Below are 21,944 nucleotides of genomic sequence, written 5' to 3' on the forward strand. Positions count from 1 at the left end.
GGAAATTATTGGAATAATGCCCTTGGTTTAGGTTTTTTGCTGTATTGCCTCTTTTTTTTTTGCCTTTCAGCAAATGAAAAGATTGAAGACATCAATGGCTGCCCAAAAAATAGGTCTCAAATGGTAAGTAGTAAAGTGGTCTGTTGTTTGTGTGTGAGTGGCTGAGTGACAGGGTGGGACTTCAATGTCTGAGAGTTCTAGTAACAATTTTTAATTAATTTCAGTAACAATTTTTAATTAATTTTTCACAGTAGTTGACTAAAAGTACAATCTTCAGAACATTAATATTACAGTTCTTGCCCCATTGTACTCCACAGTAGTTGAATCAGGTCTTATAATTTACCACATATTTACAATTGAGATTATTTTTACATTGCTACTTTATATTTCTGAAATATCACATAATTAAACAAATATATGGAAATAAAGAATTAGATGTTTGAAAGTATGATTAAGACTCTGTATCTTTTGAAATTAAACAAAGTAAATGAACAATATGAATGAAATGAAAAAAATTCATAAAATTCAAGATGCAATTTGTTAACAGATAAGAAGTTGGTTTGTGTCTTGCTTGTATTTAATATTCAAACCTGGAGAACCAAAAATCAGTCCAGGAAAGTGAAAAGTATACAATATCTCAGGAGTATATTTGCTGTGAATATTGCTGAAGCTAAAGGTACAGCAGAATTTTATGAAGAACACAAATAATAAAAAACTTGTTTTTAAAATTAATTTAAATGAAGAGCTTTTAAAATGTATGATACTTCAAACAAGGTTACTTCCTTCTGTATCTTGAGAAAAAGTAATTTTGCAACATAAATTCTATTATCTTCCTTTGGCATTGCAAATGCTTTCTTTATGATGCTTGGATACCTGTTCTCTCTCGGAAGCTTTTTTAATGTTTTTTAAGAGTGTTCCTGTCTGCCCCTACTTTCCTGACTTCAACATGACCACAGCCACTCATGTAGTAAAATGAAATAAAGATTTAAGGAGAGTTTGACATCTTAAGTCAAAACTCACACTCCGTTCTGCTCTTTTCTCTTGGCTTTGTTGTATCTTGGAAGTTATCAATCTTGTTGAAACCATGGAGCAAGTGCTCTGTAAAAAGCAAGCCATCAGGAAGATTTATCATTGCTCCTTTTTGCTGCTTTGAAGAGGGTGGTTGCTGCTTGTTGTAGCTACAGCAGCTGTCTGGAGTATAAATAATGAGGAAATTTTGACAATTGCTATAATTTAATGTTCCACAAGTGTGTTGTAAGAACTGAATTTCATTCAGGACTGGAATCTATAACCAGTTCCAGGACGTTGCAGCTAAAAAAGTCACTTCAAGTCATTATTCTCAATGAAGATAAAGTGCTGCTCTGTTGGATAGTGGGATGCATGTTGCTTATGGAAGCTGGATCAAGTTAAAACCTGAGGCATGCAGGGGGCATGTGCTGGGTCAGGAATGCTGGACAGATCTGGAAGGACACATTTGGTCTGTGCTGCCTCCTCTGATGTTACTCCACTTGCTCATTCAGGAGGCTGTGGTTGGTGGGACTGACACCCCCACTCATCAGACCTGCAGAGTCACAGCTGGGCATCCCCAGCAGTTTTTCTCATGTGAGAAAAATGAGAATTATGCCTATGGCTTGCTTTTATCAGGTGCACATAGTTACAGAGCTCTTTGTTGTCTGACTATAAAAATAATGTTGTTTCCCAGAGAAGCTGTGGCTGCCCCATTCCTGAAAGTGTTCAGGGCCAGGTTGGAGGGGGCTTGGTGCAACCTGGGTTAGTGAAAGCTGTAACCAGATGATCTTTAAGGATGCTTCTAACCCAAATGATTCCATGATTCTTCTAAGGCAGAACATAGGAATCTTCGTAGGGGTGATGTTTGTGCAGTAGTTACAGGCAGTGTTTAGGGAGATAGGACAGAGGTGTTGCAGTCCTTGTTTTAAGTACAGTGGTCTTCATCCTTTGCATTTCAGTGCACTCTATTAATACAGCTTACAGGGTCCTGCAGAATGTGGGAGCTGGTGTTTGTGTCTGGTAACTCTGGCTCAGAGAGGTGGCAGAGACAAGGCCATCAAGACACTTAGGTAATGTCCACTCTTTTTTTCAAATGAATCTTTCAGTTCAAAGTGTCCATATCCATATTAGAGTGCGTGAAAGGCGAGCAGCACAGATGAGGAGACTTGGGGGACGTAAAAAAAAAAAATAGCACCAATAAATGGAGATTTAACTTTGCTCATTGTATGGAAATTCAGCAGATCTCAGAGGGAAGGAGGCCTTCTACTATCCTCTTTTCCCTTTGCAGAGTCCCATGTGAGCTGAGCTGTGAAGAATCAGCTCACTCCCAGCCAGGTGTATCAGCTTAGAAAGCTGAACCAAATCTGTGTCTTCCCAAATCCATCAAAGGATGTGGGGAAAAGAAGTGTTTTCACTTCCATGTGGTACAGTCCCAAGCTGGTGGTGCCAAACCTGAGGGAGCTCTTTGCAGAGCCAGATCCAGCCTGTCTGCCTTGTTCCCTGTGTTGGAGAGCATCAGGCAAATTGGCCCAAACTGAGCATTAGAGACAGCTTGGGTCTGTCAGGCTCCAAGCCAGTGCTAATAAGCCTTGTCAAGTGAAGTCTAGTACTGCAGAACCATGTGCGACCATCAGTGCTTATCAACCGTGTTCCAGTGCCAAAAATGACATGACAAGGACCCCACTGGCTCCGTGAAAAATTACTTAGGTGAGAACCTGTCCTCCCATCATCATCCTGTGTGGGTTGTTCTGCTGAGGGGAGTATCCCTGTCTTCCTTTGCTGCAGATAAGAGTTGGCTGGCTTTTATATAATCTATTATACATTATTCTATAGCTTGTCCTCTGTATAAAATCTGTTTCAGGGGTTTTTTTTCCCCCCTAAACCTCTGTGTTTTCATACTGTAGATATTTGTCTAAACAAAAGCCTGTAATTCTGGTGATTAGTTCCAGCTGCATGCAGAAAATACTGTGGGTAAGAGAGGATGTGCTTGTATGGAGCACAGGCTCTGGGACAAGAACAATTGGAGAGCATCGCAGCATTGGGTTTTTAAAAAAACCTGAAAAATGTTGGCATAGTCCTTGATAACTGGGTGAAGGTCAATGCATCAAGGCCAGTTTCCGCTCCTGCACGCTTCTGAAAAGAAGACTTAGGTGAATAAACCTGAGTAGGGCTATCTCTGCTAGTACGGTTTGTTTATAGAAAAACAGATATTTTTCCTTTTTTATTTCTTACTTGCTTCTTGTTTAGGGCATGATTTTTAGAGTTTAACATGTGGCTTCTTGCAGATTATGGGAGGTTAGTACCTGCCCTCCTAGGTATTACAGATTATTCTTATTCATGTGGGTGCCTTTGCAAGTGCTGAATGTTACCCCTCGTAAAAGGGGTAAAAAACATACCACTTACATTTGTAAGATGATAAACAAAACCCAAAGTGTATGAGTTGTCTATGCTACATTATAGATGTATGAATGTAGCAAAGCTGAAACATGCTGAAAGGAAGAGAGTTGAGGAACCTGTGGGTGGATACACCAGACTTTCATCTTCCCATGTCTGGGGAAGTTGTGGGACACTCAGGACAAGAATTTGGAGCAGCAGAAAGGCATGTAGGCTTAACAAACACCACAGCACCTCCTATAAATAGGGGAGGAAATTACTGTGGTTTGCATGTGGGTTAGTGGCTGGGCTTTAATATTTTTCAGGATCACTTTGTCTATGTGCTCTCAAACAGCAAAAGGGAGGTATTTATTTTTTTAATGTGTTGATGGGAAGTTTTAAGGAATCATGTATTCCTGGTGCAGAAACCGAGCTGTAGTGGTAAACAGATATCATTCAGTCTTCTTACTGCTGTTTGTCTTGCAAACAAAGGGTCTTGTACTGGCTGCAGTGTGGATCAGAGCCAGCATTTCTTCCCTAGAACTGTATGGAAGTTGGGATGAAGGTCGTGTTTTCAGTGCAATAACTTCATTTCAAGGAAACCTTACTTCCAGTCTGGGATTTTGACTATTATTTTAATATTTGTGTGATTCCTTGTGCTCTGATAATGAGCTGTTTTGTAATGTGTGTGACACCTAAGGACCAGTTTGTATGGAAATTTTCCAACATGGTGGGGATCTTGGTTTTGACTTGAACAGTTCTGAGAATATTAATTCAGCTGTTGGAGAAAGGTATCCACTCCCGTCTTCAGTGTGATCCTTGCCAGCTCCATACATTACTTTTTTTATTGTCGAACGAGCATAGGTATCGAAATCTCCATTACTAATTCATTTGTATGGCATGTGTCATCCATATTTCTGTGTTCTTTTTCTGAAGAGCGCTTTAATGAATTGATGTAATGGGTGTGAGTGCTGCCATGATGTGGCTCATACTTACAGGAGATAGCTGGGCTCACACATTCATGGTTGGAAGGAATAATAGGAGCTGAAACCATCTGCATGACCCGAGCAGCTCTCTCTGTGTGCATAATGTCCACTGAGGGAGGGAGCTCCTGTGTTATGTACAAATAACTAAAAATAGCTCTTGTATTTTAAAAAAAAAATTATTTGCTGCTTGTTTTCTCATGGAAAATAATTCTGTCTCTGCTCTTCGAGAGCAGGCACCCACTTTAACCTGCTCCTCTAAAAGTTTTGAGCAGTTTTGTACAGCCAGTGTTGTCCAAACATTGCCATAGGAAGGTGCAATAAATCTGCCAGGCTGTTGCTCCAGCCTCCCTGAGTCCCAAAGCCAAGGAGGGCTCTGCTGCTGGGGCATGTGCTGCTAATTCAGGGGAGCAGCCCTGCTGGAAGATCAAAAGCATCACAAGCACGTTTTTTCTCTGTGAATTCCTAGTGTAGGATTTTTGGAAATGTATCCCAGGGGTTAAATATAGCTGTGTAATCCAACTCCAAGGCTGAGCAAATGTATTGAAGGGAACTTTCACATCATCTGAGCCTTCCCCCACTTTGCCTGGGGAGTTTGTGATTTTCCAGGAGCATATGTTTGGAAATATAATCTGGTTTGATGCTACCATGGTAACAGGTGGGTGTCTTCGGCCCCATACCTGTGGTGCAGTTCCACACAGCTGATGGTCATCTGAGGGGGAGGACATCCCCCAGTGCTGTGCCAGCCTGGCCAGTGACAGCCACCAGCTTAGCTGCTGTGACTGCCCGTGCAGGGACGTAGCCAAACAGCAAGTTCCGGAATGTTAAAAGAATTTTCTTTAAACTCTCGGAGTTTCTGTTGGTCATGTATGAACCCACGTTGTGAATTAGACAAGAATGATTTACTACAGAGAAGATCTTTCAGGTTGCTTGTACTTAGCTGTCCTTCAGCCTCAGTTTGTATGACTCTTGCTCCAAGAAGATTGATTTTACTATCTCTGTTTTTTTCCAGATACCTAGACTGTTGTTATGCTGCCATGCTTCCCATTTGTGCATGGTAGTCAGTGAGACAGGCATGGTTGGATCAGAGGTTTCTGTGCTGCAGAGCTTGCAGTCCAAATAAAACCACAAGCCCCCCACTGGGCCCCCCCATCATCCTACATAGAAAACAACCGGATAAATGGAGCTGGACCAGATCAGGAAAGACCGATATGTACATCTCCCTGCCACGAGGCATGGCAGTGTCACCAGAGATTTGTTTCATTTCTGGAAGGGATGGCTTCCAGAACTCTTTCTGCTTGCAGGGATGGATGACAAGGCAGTGTGTGCCTCCTGCACTGGATGGGTGTGTAGGGTGCCTTTGGAGACATTGCTGCTGACACTCATTTCAGTCCCATAAAGGATCACCTTTGTGGTCCCCAGTGGGCTGCTCTCATTTGTTCATCATCTGTCTCTGAAACAGTGTGAGGTTAAATGAAGAGCAACAAAGTAATTTTTATCTTAAAAATGCAATATATGAGCTTCAGTCTAAAGGCAGAATTAAATTCTATTTGATATTTTACATCACAGTTAAATGGAATTACTGCATTGTGAATACCTATGGTTCTGCCCATCCTGTATTCATGAAACAGCAAATGGCTTGAGGGGCCAGGGTCACTCCATGTGTGTATATGGAGGTGTCTGTAGCTTCCACTTATATATTTACATCTACACCAAAGTCTAGAAGCACCATTAACATAATTTTCTGCCATGACCATTGCTGATATAAAATTACTACATAAATATACCTTTTATGCAATACTTTGCAAACACACAGCTTCTTATTATGCTTGGCATAAATGGTGAAAACTGTGAAATTGTGGATAAGAACCTTTTCTAACTAAGAAGAAAAAGTTTGGTTGATTTGAGGACAGGTAGAAGTAAAAATTAATTTATTATTCTCCTTCAGCTTGGTGCTATAAGAATTAAGATTGTTTGTATGGAAATTACTTCTCCTGGCTGGATATTTCTTTTACAGGAGATGCAGTGATAAGCTCTTCACTGTGGAATATCTGTGTAAACAGATCATAGCTGTTACAAAGAATTAAACAGTCCAGAGAAATAAACTTTTTGTCTCTGTGTCTTGTCACAGATCTTTGATTTGCAGCCATTGCTTATACACTGTAACTGGGTGATAATGGTTATTTTATTTAGCTGTTCCTTGATGGTAGTGCATATCTAGAGCATTTTGTTCTTCTGGGTTTTGTGCAGAGCTATTTTTACATACACAAGTGGTATTATTGCACTTGTTCTAAGCAGTTATGCAGGGGAATTTCAGTAGGTGATGCCATCCAGCTGCAGGGAAGGAGGGGGCATGTATGTGTTGGTGGTGCTGGAAGAAATCCCTTGGGAACAGGTGAGGCTGAGAGCCTCCAGACAGGAATGCCAGTGGGGAGGGAGCGCAGCGCCTGGGAATGGGCTCTGGCTGCAGCTCCCTGCCCAGGGACCTTTTTTAGAAATGAACAACTGTCAGCGACTGCATTGCAGGAGGTTCTTTCTGAACAAGTTTCATTAAATTCTGGAATCCTGTTGCGAGTTCAAGTTACTGATACACAGAGCCTTCAATATCTGAGATGGTGTTTGAGGACAGAGAGCAGCCAGCACTTGGTTCACTGAGTGGTGTTTGTGTCAGTCCTTCCTTTTGAGCATTTGTGCACTCTGGAAAATATTGGTTTATGTAAATTTCAAGGATGTTTTAGGAAGAAGTCCACCTTTGCTAGATACTGGTGTCATTTTAGATTGAATCATAGAATGATGAAATTACTTGGGTTGGAAGGTATTGTGAAGACCACGTGGTTCCAAACCCCCTGCCATGGGCAGGGACACCTTCCACTATCCCAGGTGGCTCCAAGCCCCATCCAGCCTGGCCTTGGACACTGCGAGGGATGAGGCAACCACAACTTTTCTGAGTAACCTGTGCCAGGGCCTCACCACACTCACAGGGAAGGATTTCTTCCTAATGTCTAATCTAAACCTGCTCTCTCTCAGTTTAAAGCCATTCCCCCTTCTCCCAGTTGCACAGAACGTAACTTGTAGCCTGGGAGCCCCAGATAGAAAAGGGTCTTCCATGAGCAGCCAGGGAAGGTGGAAATAATGCATCTGTTAGAGTCACTGCTGTCCTAATTATGGGTTTATTGAGCACAGCCATGGCTTCTCCCCACCTTTTCCTCTCTTCAATTACGCAGGAACAGGGATTCAGTGCCAAGAAATACAGTTACTGTGGTATGTGCTAAAGTATTGTCAAGAGAGTTTCATCTATATCCTAAATTAAGGATTCTCCAGCGGCAGGATTCTTTGTTTATACTTGCTTTGCAAAGTTAAGCTTGTTGTTGCTTAATCATAATTTAGAACATCTCAGGATTTCAAATTATTCACACATTTTCCATTTAACTTCTCAAAGGTCTGATTCTGAAGAGCTAACAAAAAAATAATATTTCCAGGAATATTTTTCAAAGAAAATTCTCTTTGCTTTTGTTTTTCCCTGTGGGAAAATTTCAGTTTTGAATAAATAAACATAGAAAAACAAACCTGAAAGAAAGCTGAATAAAGCAGGACCATTTCTACAATCCTCCATGTGTCTCTCCCTGAGCAGATCAGCTTTGGCAAACCTTGGGAGTGGCCCTGGATGGCCTGAATCCATTCACAATACAAGCGTGCCCCATGGATGCTCTTTGTTGTCGTTAGGAATTTTGGCCAGTATGAAGCACAGTTTTCTTTGTGGGGTTTACTGCCCTAATTTCTATTCGCACTGGGCATGTTGGGAGTGAATGTTGAATATTTGTCCCATTATTTCCACAGGAAGAGCTGCAAACACAGGATAGCAAAGGTTTTACCAGGGTCGAAGGAAGAGGATGCCTGAGATGAGGCTTAGGCTGGTTCACCAGCTGGTTCACCAGCCTTAGACTAGTGCCTTTAAAAACCGAATGTAAGGCAATTTTAAGAGAAGACTCAACTCTTCGTGTATATTTGAGCAAATTTCTGTTTCTGTGGATATATCTGCCTGTCTTCAGAATATGGATTAGCTTCAATTGCCCTTCCATTATGTCTTTTATTTTAAGTGGCCCACTAAGTTCTGTCAAAATCCAGAAACTTAATTATGGGAGACGTTTTTATCCAAGTAGTCAGGAACAGCAGATGAACGCTGGGAGCAATGTATTATTTTCTTTTTAAAAAGATACATTTTGAATGGGATAACCTCTAATGAAGATTTATTTTAGAGCAGTAAGAGTTAGCATTTATATCCTTCTGGGACAAATGGAATCTGCAGTTCTGCTTTGGTATTTTTTATGTATAATTATGTTTAGGAAATAGAGCAAATGAGATATTATTGGAATGAAGAGCCCTTCCTCCCCAAAACCTCCATGATTTTAAGAATTGTCAATGTAATGCTTAAGATTTTAAGGCCCTTTCTAAACTTTAGGATATAAAAATATGAGGGTAAACACCTTATTCAAAAATACGGACAAGGAATAAATTTTGTCCTAAGGAACAGCTTGTGTTTCTTAGGCTATTTCCTTGTTTCTGCACTGTATGTGAAGTCTGCTGGAATATTGCATAAAGGTTTGTGAGGCCTTAAAAACTTTCATCTGAATTAATTCTTTTTTCTTTTGAAAATTATTATACTACACATGAAATTGAGCCACAGGCTACATGGAAGGCACTGGTTTCAGTATAAGAATTGGGTTTTCTGGATATGTTTATCAAAACTCCTCATTTATCGCTGCAAAAGTTGGGAGCAGAAGTCTTACATCACAATGTGAGAAACTTCCCCTGGTTTGTAAGTGAAGGAACCTACAACAAGTTTAATTCTGCCTTTTGTTTCTGCCTGTGTCTGTGCCAGGGGCAGCCCTAGTTATCCTTTACCTTGCATATTTGACTTGGCAGAGTTGGACAGGCAGCTTTGGCTGGAGGCTGTGTTCATACTCAGCTTTTTGTCTGATATAGTCAACGTTCAGCACATCAGTGCCCACCTGTGGGTCTCCATTTATAGGCTACAGGATAGAGATATTTTGGCTTGTGTTTTGTTTTTTTTTTTAAATTTGTTTTTGGCATATCCTCTTCTGCTCATACAGGCCAGGGCATGTTTTCTCTCTAGCACTAGCAAAAATAGAAATTGAAAATGCTGCTGTATGACAAGCACAAAGTCTTGTGTGATTGTCTGGTCTTGGACAGTGCTACAGACATGTAGCACTTAGCCATGATGCCTTCTGTTCCCACCTTGTCAGGTTATTCATGTTAAGAGAAAGTTTTCAGGTAGCTTTTCCTTCTCTGAGTATGAGAATGGGATTAATGACATTTGATACGTTATGTCTGAGCAGAAATTTAATTTTACAGCATTGTTGGAGGTTTTTTCTCACAATCTCCTAATTAAAAGAAAGCAGGAGGAGGAATCCCAGAGCCTACCAGCCCCTCTGGTGTAGGCTCAGCTGTCCTTGGTTGGCATTTAGGGACATTTTAGAATAAATACCCATCATAAAAGGATGTGGGACTGATAGCACATGTTGATAGTAGATTACACCTGAAATAGTTTAAATGTGGCAATCTAAAATTGCAAATTAATTTGAATATTTTGTCTGGGAGGTTTAATAAGACTCAATTTTGGATACCCCAGTAATGTTTCTGAGTGAGATAGTCACTGTGGGTGGCTGTGCTTGGTTTCTCTTCTTTTGCACAGCTTTCCCCTGTTTTGGGTAGCCAGGGGAAGCTGCCATCTTTCCCTGCTTTGCTTCTGCTGCATTAAACATTGTGGACAAAGCAAATGAGAAATCAGAATTGTCAGCCAAAAAATCAATTGTAGCTCACAGTGAAAAAGAAGATATCCACTCCCCTTTGGCAAATCCAGACCTTTCACATTTGCTTAAAGGGTTTGTTTAAGCAAGCTATGTGGACTTTGCAGAAAAGGGGCCTATAGAGTCTGGGTGATGATTTGCTGCTGAATGCTAATTACAAGGAGGCAACTGTACTTTGTGTTGGAAGTCACCAGGATGCAGGGTTATTGGGGTTTTGCTTAGAATCATAGAATGGTTTGGTTTGGAAGGGACTTTAAAGACCGTGTTGTTCCAATTCCAGTTCCTGGGCAGGGACCCCTTTCACTGTCCCAGGTTGTTCCTAGCCCTGTCCAATCTGGCCTTGAACAATTCCAGGGATGGAGCAGCCATAGTTCTGTGCCAGGGACTCACCACCCTCACAGGGAAGAGTTTTTCCCTACCATCTCGCTAAGATCTATCCAGAAACTTCACTTCTATCCTATGGACATTTAAATGGTCTAATTATCATAGATTACTGTCTCCAGCCCTATCTGCACTGGTGTCATCTTTCTCCATAAAACAATATTTGAGTATTATTAGTAGTTAATACAGCAGGGGCCAGGGCAGGAATTCTTCCTTGGAGCTTTTATGAGTGAAATTCATGATGTTTTAGGAAATCATCTCTTCAAACAGCAACATGATTTCTAATGCATTAGACTGATTCGGCCAAGTCAGGGTTCTTGACTCAGGCCAGCCATTGTTGTGTGGGAAGGACCTTGAATTCTCACCAGCAGTAAATTTTAATCATTTCAGCTACATAATTTCAGTCCTGCATTCAGTGTTCCACTTTCTTCTTGGATTTTCTCTAATTTCCTTCTGTTTTCCTTTTCAAGCTCCATTTTTCCTTCAAAATCAACCAATTCCTCTCATTCCTGCCATGATGCCATGTAATATTGTTAATATCACAGATACTGTGTAAATCTTGGACAGTCATTGACACCTTTATATCTTTCAGTTTTATTATTTTAGTGAATTTCTCATATGTGCAGGGCTGTACATCCCCACAGGATCTCATTCTGTTTATTTTCTGAATGTAACCTTTGCACATCCCTGTTACTCCCACTTTGTTTTGTCATGCTTGCTGAAAATAGGGTGTTTTCCATACCAGTAGAGCACCAAGAGCCCCTGTTTCCCACAGCTTTTAGCCAGGCATTACCACTGGTGTGGCAAGGCAGTTCCGTCTGACCTTTTGTATGGCTGTGTGGTTCCAGGTTGCTCAGCCTATGGTACCTGTGATGGAGAGTCATCCCTCAGTCTAAGGATGGGAGTGATTTACCTTAATTCAGCGGCTACAATGCTCAGAAAAAGTGGGGCGTTATCCCATAGGAGAAATGGAAGGGGACTCCCTGAATTTGAAGAGGATGAGATTAGGACGACACCAAAGATTTCTATATAGCACCAAGAATGAGGACATGGATGAGGAACTCACTACCCAGATGTAAATCTTAATCTTGTGCTCACTCTGTCCTAAAAGAGAGTTTATGCAAAGATGAGAGGCCTGGGAAGAGAAGCAAGCAGAGCAGGAGTGAGAGAGCTACTGCAGAGCTGGAGTGAGGGTGAGATATTGCTTATCTTTAGTCACTAACCTGCTTATTTGGAGAGGAGGCATCTACCCACAGCTGTGGAAGTCTGGAAGTGTTCTTGGAATGATGCAGCTTGTTAAGTGCTGGTGGTAGGAATGGATTGATCCTCTTACGTGGTGTTTATTCTTGAAAAGGTGAACTTTGGTTTTCCAGCCAAGTCCCCAATCACCTCAATAAAACAGCCGTGTTGGAAACTTGAAAGGGTTGTTGAGTACTGAAGAAGGAAACGGGTCAATTGACTGTTGGATCATATTGAATTGTGGATAAATGAATCTTTGAACTGTTCCCTGCTCCAAGCCTTAAAATCTGAGCAGTACAGGAAATGTATTCTTTGGTACCTCTCTGGGTTTTTGAGTATATAATTTGCTCAAAGTGTACTATATACTTTGTGTACTTTATATTATATCTCAAAGTATAATGAGGTTGATAAAAATGTTTCTAATTGTTGAAATCACAGTTCAGCAATGCCAATAACTTAACCTCCACCCCTGATAGAAGAAAATGTTTTTATTGTTGTAGACAATAAATAAATGCACCCTGAGAGAAGTCCATGTGGGAGGTTTCCTGGCAGCTTCCCTGGTACTTTTTTTATTACTTTGAGAAGGACAAGAAGCTCAGGTCAGGTGCTGAGAGCTGAAGTTCTAAAATGCTGCCTTAGCCCTCAGTTGTGTATTTTTTTGAGGGCAGGCAGGAGCTGCCAGAGCAGCTGGATTTTTCATGTTTTCTTTTGATGTCTCTATGCTTCACAGAATAAAGATAGTTATGTGAGTCCAGGTGTGGGGATTGGTGTCTGTCTCCTTCCTTATCTATATGGTGGATGCAGTGTTTGGTTGCAAAGTTTCAGGAATTAATAAATTAATGTTTGAGAGATGTTCAAATACAAAGACTCTATTTTATCACTTGCTGATTACCATGGTTAGATCAAAGAATTGCTCAATGGTATAATCCAAGAGTTTTTTGTGTAACCACACACAAAACCTCAAATGTATTTCATCAAATGTTCCTTGCAGCCCCTCAAGGTGTCCAAGCTTAGGCTTTTGCATGGAGGTGCTTTGATCTGGGATGGGGGCTGGCATCTACCTCCATCTCCTGGTTATGACAGCAGAGCTTCAGTGGGAGCTTGGTGGAAAATCAGGTGTGAGGCTACTGCAAGATTCCTACTGTAATGTTGAGATAGAGTGGAAAACATTCCTGACTCGTTCGCCTCTCTGGAGTTCACTTTCTTAGGTAGGGTTTGAGTCCAGTCTGCATATAGCAACAGAGTTCTGTAGAGCAGCTGACAGCCAGACCTGTTGTGCACAAGTCCCTGCCTGGTGAAAGTTGATTTTATCCCATGAAGGTTGTTCCCATTGCCCTACGTCTGCGAGGGGCAGGACATGCGCCTCAGCGAATGCCCAGAGTGGCCTGGTGTTTCTGACCTGCGGGGAATGCCGCCAGGGAACACATTCCAGATTCCAACTGGGGTTTCCAGTTACAGCTTTTGTGTTCAACTCCTGGTGTGGCTGGAAACTTCTGCCAGCTGTCAGCTTTGGAGCAAGTGGCAATCTGCCTTCTCAGACAAATGGCCTCCATGTTTATTTTCAGTTTCATGTTTGTTACACTTGTTGTAGGTTATGAATCCTGGCTCAGAGCATCCTTGACCCTCTAATAAGAAATGCAGCAATCACCTGTTGTGACTGGGGCTTGAGCTAACCTGCTTCCTGCAAATGCAAATAACAGAAAGCTCTGACCCATGGAACAGTCAGTTTATAATCAATGGAATAATCTATTTGGGGCCTCAGTAACTGAGAGGGTTTCATACTATGGTTTCCACATCATGAGCAAAGGGACATTTTTATGGGATGCAAAGACTGAGTGCACTCAAGTGTGGCAGTAGGTGGAAGTAAATAATTATTACAATGCATTTTCTTTTTGTGTCTCCTTCTTATCTGCTTGTTTTGTTTGTTCTTGAACAGATTGAAAACATAGATGCATGCCTGAGTTTCTTGGCTGCTAAGGGGATTAACATCCAGGGTCTGTCAGCAGAAGGTGAGTCCTCTGGTTGTTTTAAGGTTTCATCTTACATCAGGAACTACATGTGATTGCAACTAGAACATGGAGTGTAATTTAAATTAATAAGGTCAATTTAAACTTCTGACAATCTTTTATTTCTTTTTTCCCCATCTCAGTGTGAAAGGTAGATAAAATATGTATCTAATTTCTACACAGCTGACCTGTAAAAGTAATGAATGAGACCAAATTAGAATTCAGTCACTTCTTTACTATTTTCTGTTTAAAACCAGAAATTTCTTATCTCAGTTCTATAATTTGCACATTGATCAGTGTATATTTTACAGATATAAGTGAGCTACTGTCAGTTGTTTGCCTTTTCAGAGAAAAAAATTATTTCCTTATTCTTCAGTTATTCTCTTGCCTGAACAACCATCCTGCTTTCTTCTCATTTTAGATATTTTTCCTGTTTCCAAGTGCACAAAACAAACAAATCCAAATATTTTGAGCCAAACCAAAACAAGACATTTTGACCTTTAATTAATCACTCTGCTTTTGAAGAGCAGGAGAATTTTCTGAAACCAAACTAGGTTAACTCTGTTCCTTTATACCAGGATGTGTGGTACCTGTTGGCTCAGAAGCTGTTTAACTATTATCTTATCAAGTGCTCAAACAGATTTCTGTCATCCTCAGCACCAGCTTTCACTTGTATTTACATTTAAATATGCTGGAAAAGCAGTTGGGTTCAGTAGCTGAATATATGATATGACATCTCCATCAGTGCTTTGCAGAACAAATAATTGAATGTGTGGCATCAGGTGAGACTTCAAAGTTATGTTTGATGACTGAGCCTCTTCACAAACTTAGTTTGGAGGAGGAGGCTGCAGCAAAATAGCAGATATTTAGTGTTAACCTGAGTATACCACAGCTAGCAGAAGAGGAGGCTAAATGTTAGGTGTATTCTTAGGCTGGATTAGAACAGCAATAACAAATATTTTCCTCCAAAGAGAAGCTTTACTATGGTCCACCTGAGTGCTGCCAGCATTACATGCCTCAATTGCTCAGTTATAATCAGAAGGATTCTCATGTCAAGAAAAGAAAGCATGAGCTAAAACTTCAAACAGCAGAAAATTTGTTTGCAGGGAAATTATTAAAAAGAAAATCTGAGTCAATTGTAAAGGCCAATTTTGATCTTAACATGGAAATACTGTAAAAATACATGTCACGTTATTTACCTGTCTCACTAGAAGGTAAAATCTAAGTGAAATAGCAGGTCCATGATGAGAAAACTGCCTGGGTGTACCGAGCTGGCAGCATGGTGTTGCTCACGCTGGGGAAGGGACAGCATGATTAATGCTCATGGCTCTCCTGCCAAGTCACAAGTCAGGCCCAGCAGGACACATGTTATCCCATGGCTTTGCTGATTCAGGATTTCTGCCATTCTTTTATACTATCTAGGAATTAGTGTATTAAATCACATGGAAGCTAAGAAGGGACCAATAATGTTTGCTGCCACCCTATGAATGAGAGCATTTACTGGCTCCACCACTAACATTGAAGGAAGAAAGTGACAACGAGAGAGGGGGAGGGATTGAATATATTTTTATAAAATAATTTGAATGCAACAGTAAAGTGAGTTTCTCTTTCTAGTTGCTCCGGCACTGTGTTGAGGAACACAGAGCCATTTAAAGTGAGGAATGTTGTTACCAGACAAGCCAGTGTTTCTGTGCAAGTTGCAAGACCTGCTAGGTCAACTGCAAATAACTTTATTTACTTCACTGGCAGATCCTCATCTAAGAGGAAGGAAAAGGTTGTGATTGCTTCCAAATGGGAGTAATCACCGAAGTCTCCTGGGTTTGGTAAGAGCACGTATTTTTCAACAGTGAAGCTTCAGTGTGGAGGAAAGTTAATGATTGAAAACTGGAATTTGGATGACTCTTAAATGTTGAAATAATTTGGGACTGCACATGTATATCTTTCCAGTGTTGAAAAATCCTGCTTTGATATGTGCATGTCACTGACACAGAGTCTATTTTGATGGATTTATGCATTGGAGATGCTGAGGATCTGCAATCACTGATGATGACCATGCTGTGCTAGAGGCTCCCCTTCCCAGGAAACATGAGGGCAAAAAGATTCTTAAAAATCTTATCAAAGATTCTTAAAAGCCTAAAATCTCCATTTCTCATTACTGAAGAAAACTATGGAGAGCTGGAGATCTCTTTTAACTTCTTGCTGCAAATTTTTATTGTTCATTCCTTGAACTGTCTTTCTATACCCCTGCCCTTAGACTTGTTTTAGATTCCTGAAATTGCAGCTGGCCAGAGAAGCTTGCACTCAATATCTCCTTGCTCTCAAGATATTGAAGATATCGGAGGGCATGAATGTGCATTAGAAACTCAAACTGATATCACATATAAGCAGCTGCAGATCTTTTGGATAACAGATGAGCTGGATAATGATCAGCTGAACACATCCTGGAGCAGTGATGTGGGGGAAACAAGCACCATCAGGAATATCCCAGGATGGAAATCTCCGAGGAGTGGATTTGTGAGGTTTCCTATGAAAACCAAATTCCAGTTTCAGGTGTCTGGAGTGTTTGTTTCCAGTATCCAGGACAGTAATTTTTGGCTCCACATTTAGAATGGCTGGGTGGATACTTTTATCCTTATCTAAGTCAATATAGTGGAGCTGACCATGGGCTGGAGAGGGCTTGAAGCAGGAAGTATTTTAGACTCTGCTCGTGGGAAGAGTGCAGTGAGGCTGAAGCAGTCTTTGAAATACTCCTTTTTGTATGAAGTGCAAGGTAAAACTGCCAGAATTACCTCAGTTTTTAAGATAAAAGAAACAGAAGTGGCGCTGAAAGTCTGATTTTAAATGTGGGTTTTTTTCAAATCCAGAGTGGAAGAGACTACTTTAACTCATTAAAAGTGTTCTTCTTTTGATTATTTGTTCAAAAGCAGGTTGCCCTTCTGATAAATGCAGTAGAAAACAGGCAGCAACTTGTCATAGGTGGGTTGTTGTTATAATTGTCTCTCACTTCACATAGAAATCAGTTTCAATTTGCATATAGCTTTGCTAAATTTTAACAAGCAGGTCCATGATAATTTCTTTTACCTTTGAATGTATTTGTGCAGTTAAGCTTCCCAGTGCCTCTGGATCTGTTTAGTTGTGCTTCAATCTGTGATTAGATGCTACTTTCCTTACAGTTGCCATGAGTATTTTGAGTTATTTGAGAGATAAGGAAAGATGGAGATAAGGAAATCCTTTTTACTGTGTTCTGCTGTATTTTGTGTCTGTTCCACTTCCATCCCTGTCCTCCTAAGCTAAACACAGATTATTGAAGAGAACCTGCAGATTAGAGAAGGAACCTGCCTGGTGAAGTGGGAGAATGCTGGGTTTTTCCATGGCACTGCATGGGAGCAGGAGTGGGCTGGGAAAAGGGGAAACAGGCAGGATTAATTGGGACCCTACTGTTCAGGAAGAGACTAAAATTGGCTGAGAAAACAAAGGAAGACTGAAAATGGCTGCTGAAGGGCCCTGGGAGTGATAATCCTTTAAACAAGGGATTGGAGTGTCAGTGGTGGCAGAGAGCAGTGTTGGAGGGGCTAGGCTGCAGGGAAGAAAAAATGGCTAGGGAAACTGAGTCAAGAAGTATGAGAGGAAAGGAATATCCTGGGTCTGGATGATGACCAGGGCCATTTAGAGGCGGGCTAATGTTCTCTGAAGACATGGGCATGCTTTGAGACAAATTTCAGCAAGAAAGTAAATTATATTACTGGCTGGGAAGGGAAAGTAAACTGAGGTGCAGGTAGACAAGGAGACCAGAGCTGGAAGCTGGTACAGAATGGGAAAGAACAGTTTTAAACTTAGAGCCTCAGATCTGCTGGGTAAAGTGCTTAGGATTAGGAGCAGAAGCTTGTTTACACAGCAAAGATGTGAGCAGAAATGTGGCTGAGAGAGGGAGTAAAGGATGGAGTGTGGTCCATCACAAACTCAAAGCAACCTTTCAGCCGGAACTGGAAACAAGTGAAAATTCTGGTTCTTTCCTTTGTGCTTGGCCACTGTCTTACCACGTGTCCTTTTCTTCTTACTTTCTCACAGGGCAACAGTCAGCTTTCAGTTCAAATGATCTGTACAACACAGGCAGAAGTTCAGCTGTTTGATGTAGCTTTGTCAATTAGCTTTTTAAATTTAGGAAATGAAACATGCTAAATAATTAAATCACAGCACATTAAGGTTGTCTGCAAGGAAGAATTTGCCCTCTGGCATATTAATTATGATACAGTGGTTAAGTGCATGGTCTGATACACCTCTTCATCTTAGTATTTCTATTTGCTTTTACATTTTTCCTTTTGATATTGCATAGAAGAGCAGGATGACATTCAGGAATTGAAAACTTATACACTGACTGTCAAGCTCTCTTTAGGTACATTGGTTGCCTGTCCCTTACCAGCTTGTGATCATATCAAAGCTGGTAATTGTGTTTGAATACAGCTATGTCAACCAATAACCATATTTTCTAGTGCAAAACTTGCGTCAAATTTTCTTAATTTTCTTAGATTAGTCTGAAAATCCAGAAATATATGTGAGAACGGAGTAGTTTCCTCCTTGTGCAAGTTTAGGACTGAGAAATCATTTACAGCGTGCTGTCATTAATACAGTTGTTGTTGTTGTGGCGGTTCTGTTTTGGGGTTTTTAGCTACTTTAGTTTAAAGGCAAGATTAAAAGGGACTTGCTTTTTAAGCACACTGGCATTAACACAGACTGCAGCGGAAATGTGAGAGAGATGTTGCTCAGTCACTGCAGGGGAGAGATGAGTTATTTATTTGTGGTTGGTGCTCACTGGCAATCAACTGTAATGCCAATTAGATGTGCAGAATGAAACTTATCCTAAAGGATATCCCAAAGGGGCTCAGTTCAGACCATGTTCTGGGGATGCAGTGGCTGACCTGCTACACTGTCGGAGAGAAAACACCCACTGAGGCTGACGAATGACTTCTCCACTTTGCCTTACAGAAATCAGGAATGGGAATCTAAAGGCCATCCTGGGCCTGTTCTTCAGCCTGTCTCGGTACAAGCAGCAGCAGCAGCAGCCCCAGCACCATCCATCCCAGCAAGCAGTGCCTCCATCCCAGTGCCAGGTGGGAGTCCCGCAGCAGCAGGTGCCAGCCTCGCTCCACACTCCGTGCCAACAGCCCCCACAAGCTGTGCAACATCAGTTTAAAGCACAACCAGAAATGCAGTCCAGGTGGGGAAATCTTAAAGTTGGGAAGTTGGGGTTTTTTTCATTTATCTCTTTTTTTTTTTTTGCCTTTTTTTTTTTTTTTTTTTTTTTTTTTTCTTTTTTTTTTTTTTTGCTTATCATTGCAGGTCTTGAAAAGCCAAAGAAACTCCTTTCTTTAGTTCTGCTCTAGAATAAAGCGTGTTGATAATGGAATGCAGGGTAGCAATTGATATTAAGCGTTTGGGAATCAAAACACGTGTGTTTAAATAGGTTCTCAGTGCTGGAAATATGCAGCCCAATGGGTGTAGCATCCCTGCTGGACCAAGTAACCATAGGATTGTAAAAGGATGTTTTTCTCACTATTCCTTTTGCTTCTTTCTACTCACAAAGCATGCACATTGTTTCCTTTAGAAAACATACATTTTAGGCATATGAAAACCAACTTCAGTTCTCAGATTACAAGAGTTTCAGTCCTTACTAAGAAATGGAAGGGTTACCTTCCACTGTGGGGAAGGGTTACTCTGCCAGTGGTAAAAGAAATAGATCTCATAACGCCTGGTGGCAATCAAAATCAAATTTACGCTTTTTGGTCAAAAATAATATGCTGCTGGCTTTACATGAAAAATAATTTTCATCATTGGTGTTTGTTGGCACTCCTAGATCAGAGTACAGCTGAATAGAAAGGGGTTTTGTTCCTTGAATGTCTTTAATGCTAGGAGTGCTCTGCCCAGGTTGGAATAAAAGCAGTCTTCTGAGGCAGTACCACAGTAAATGCACGTGCAGCCTTCTACTGGTCTGACCCTTGCACTGCTAAAACAGGGAGGGTTTAGTGGGGATAAGAAAGAGAATTAAAAGCAGAAATCATATTTGCACAATTAGTAAAGTATGAAGGTTTCTTGTTCTTACAAATCTCACACTGAGGCTTGCTTGTTAACACACCTTGAGGTGAACGCTGGCTTAAGTGCTGCCTTATGAGGGATATAAACAGTTTAACTGAAGCCTTCCAAGTGGGACTGCTCAGAGGTTATTTGGGTTTGGCTTTTACGTCTTTCTTCACAAATTATGCTCATTTGGGTGTAAACAATAGTTTTGTATAGTTGAAAAACATAATTACCGTAAAATAAAGATGTGTTTGAAGAGATTTCTGCAAGTTTTCTGTCAAACATGCAGAGATTTTTGACACTGTTTTGCTGTTTCCAGTCCATTGTATAGATTGGGGTGGGTTTCAAATAATTGAAAAATATGTATATCCTGAAGATCTTCAAGGTCATGTTTTCTTAATATGTACTAAAGTCAAATTGCTCAGATTCTACAGAAAATATATATAATAAAGGAGTGAGAAAGAAAAGAGGACTAGAGTTGGGGGTTGCATGCAGATTTGCATGTTCATTACTCTGTAAAAATTAATTTCAGACTGTAGTGGTTTTGACCAGAAGTCATACTTGGTCAAGAAGCTTTATGTTCTTGTGAGATTCATAAAAAACCCTATTTTTTCCCTAAAATCAGTTACTAAGTTTAGTGGCTTTAAAAAAAAACCCCGAAAAGTTTCTTTGTTCAATGTTCTCTTCCGCTTTTTCTTTCCCGTCACAGTGCATCTCCCAGGGACTCATCTCAAAGCAAAATCATCCGATTCACTCTTGGTCAGAAAAGGTCTTCTAGGTTAGCATTTCTTCATCTTCTGCAAAGCATGAATAATCCTTTTGCAATATTTCTGGGTGCATGTTTAGGGTTCCTGTCAAAAACAGTTTGTAACTAGACCTTTACAAATGGCTGAAATGGGAAAGTTGTAGATGGATTTAATTTTTTTTCTTAGGTTTTTTTTTTTGTTTGTTTCTTTGGGGGGTTTTTTTGGTTTTTTTTGTGGTTTTGTTTGTTTGTGGGGGCTTTTTTGGTTTTTTTGTTTGTTTGTTTGGGGTTGGTTTTTTTTTTGTTGTTGTTGTTTTTTCTGTTTGGTGGTGGTGGGTTTTTGGGTTTTTGTTTTTGTTTTTTGTTGTTTTTTTTTTAAACTGTGGAATGCATTTTGGCCCTCAAGGAAATAATTTGATTTTTTGTTCTTAGGAGCTTTTGCTTTTGAGAACAAAACATGGTTCTGGGAGTTCTCACCTTGCTGTATTAATTATATTTTGACCTGCATTATTGAAATCATAGAATCATAGAATGTTTTGGATTGGAAATTACCTTAAAGATCATTCAGTCCCATCCCTCATCTGAGCTTCATCAGGCCAGTGGCTCAGCTGTTGAGGAGAGTGTCACCTGCATGCTGTGACCCCCCAACAGCACTGTGTGGCTCTTGCTGATCAGAGCCCCTGCACTCCCCAGTGTTCTCACCTGTGACCTCCCTGGAAGTGAATCAGAGGCACTTTTCTCCCTGGATCCCAGCATGATTTGCATGCCAGTTCATCTGTCCATCTCATCTCAGTGATCCTAAGGCTTGCTGTGGTTATTAATCTGGGTAATAATATTGTTATTTTGCTATTATATATAAATGTTTGACTAGAATATAGTTTTACATTGGTAAATTATACCATACAGTTTTTGCTAAGATTTTGTACTATAGCTTATGATCTTTATTCAGTTTGTATAGATTTTTTTTCTGCTGTATAATTTAGATTTATTTCCCACATCTTAGTTCTTATTATGCTTATGCTAACAGTGAATCTCTGCAGAATAATCCCTCTTAAATAGTTCCACATTTCATGTTCTTCCTTGATCTTAATTATGGCTTGACAGCTCATATTTGCTTAACAGAGGTGCTGAAGAGTAGTAAAAGAGTGTGTTATACAAGCTCAGTATCTTCTCTCTAAATTGCAAGAACCCAGAAGTGTCTCCCTGAACCTGATTTTTTCCTTAGATTTCACAGACACCGCTGTGAAGTATCTTGAACTAATACCAAAAAGAAGGGTCTTAAAACCAGTTAGTTAAACTACAGAGGGGG

General features: G+C 40.5%; 1 protein-coding gene across 11 annotated transcripts in view; it reads left to right on the forward strand.

Moving 5' to 3' along the window:
- Window positions 1-21,944, forward strand: part of NAV2 (neuron navigator 2) — a 372,985-nt gene that overhangs the window by 227,745 nt on the left and 123,296 nt on the right. For 6 of the 11 annotated variants that reach the window (XM_039724986.1, XM_039724980.1, XM_039724981.1 and 3 more), the window contains exons 3-6: window positions 71-123; window positions 13,749-13,821; window positions 18,802-19,033; window positions 20,600-20,668. In XM_039724986.1, coding sequence (XP_039580920.1) covers window positions 71-123; window positions 13,749-13,821; window positions 18,802-19,033; window positions 20,600-20,668 — 427 coding nt within the window. The remainder of the gene's footprint in view (window positions 1-70; window positions 124-13,748; window positions 13,822-18,801; window positions 19,034-20,599; window positions 20,669-21,944) is intronic. The other 5 variants (XM_039724990.1, XM_039724991.1, XM_039724983.1 and 2 more) reach the window with 1 other exon arrangement.

The sequence above is a fragment of the Passer montanus genome, unplaced genomic scaffold (assembly GCF_014805655.1).
Source record: "Passer montanus isolate IOZ18808 unplaced genomic scaffold, ASM1480565v1 scaffold54, whole genome shotgun sequence".
NCBI lineage: Eukaryota > Metazoa > Chordata > Aves > Passeriformes > Passeridae > Passer > Passer montanus.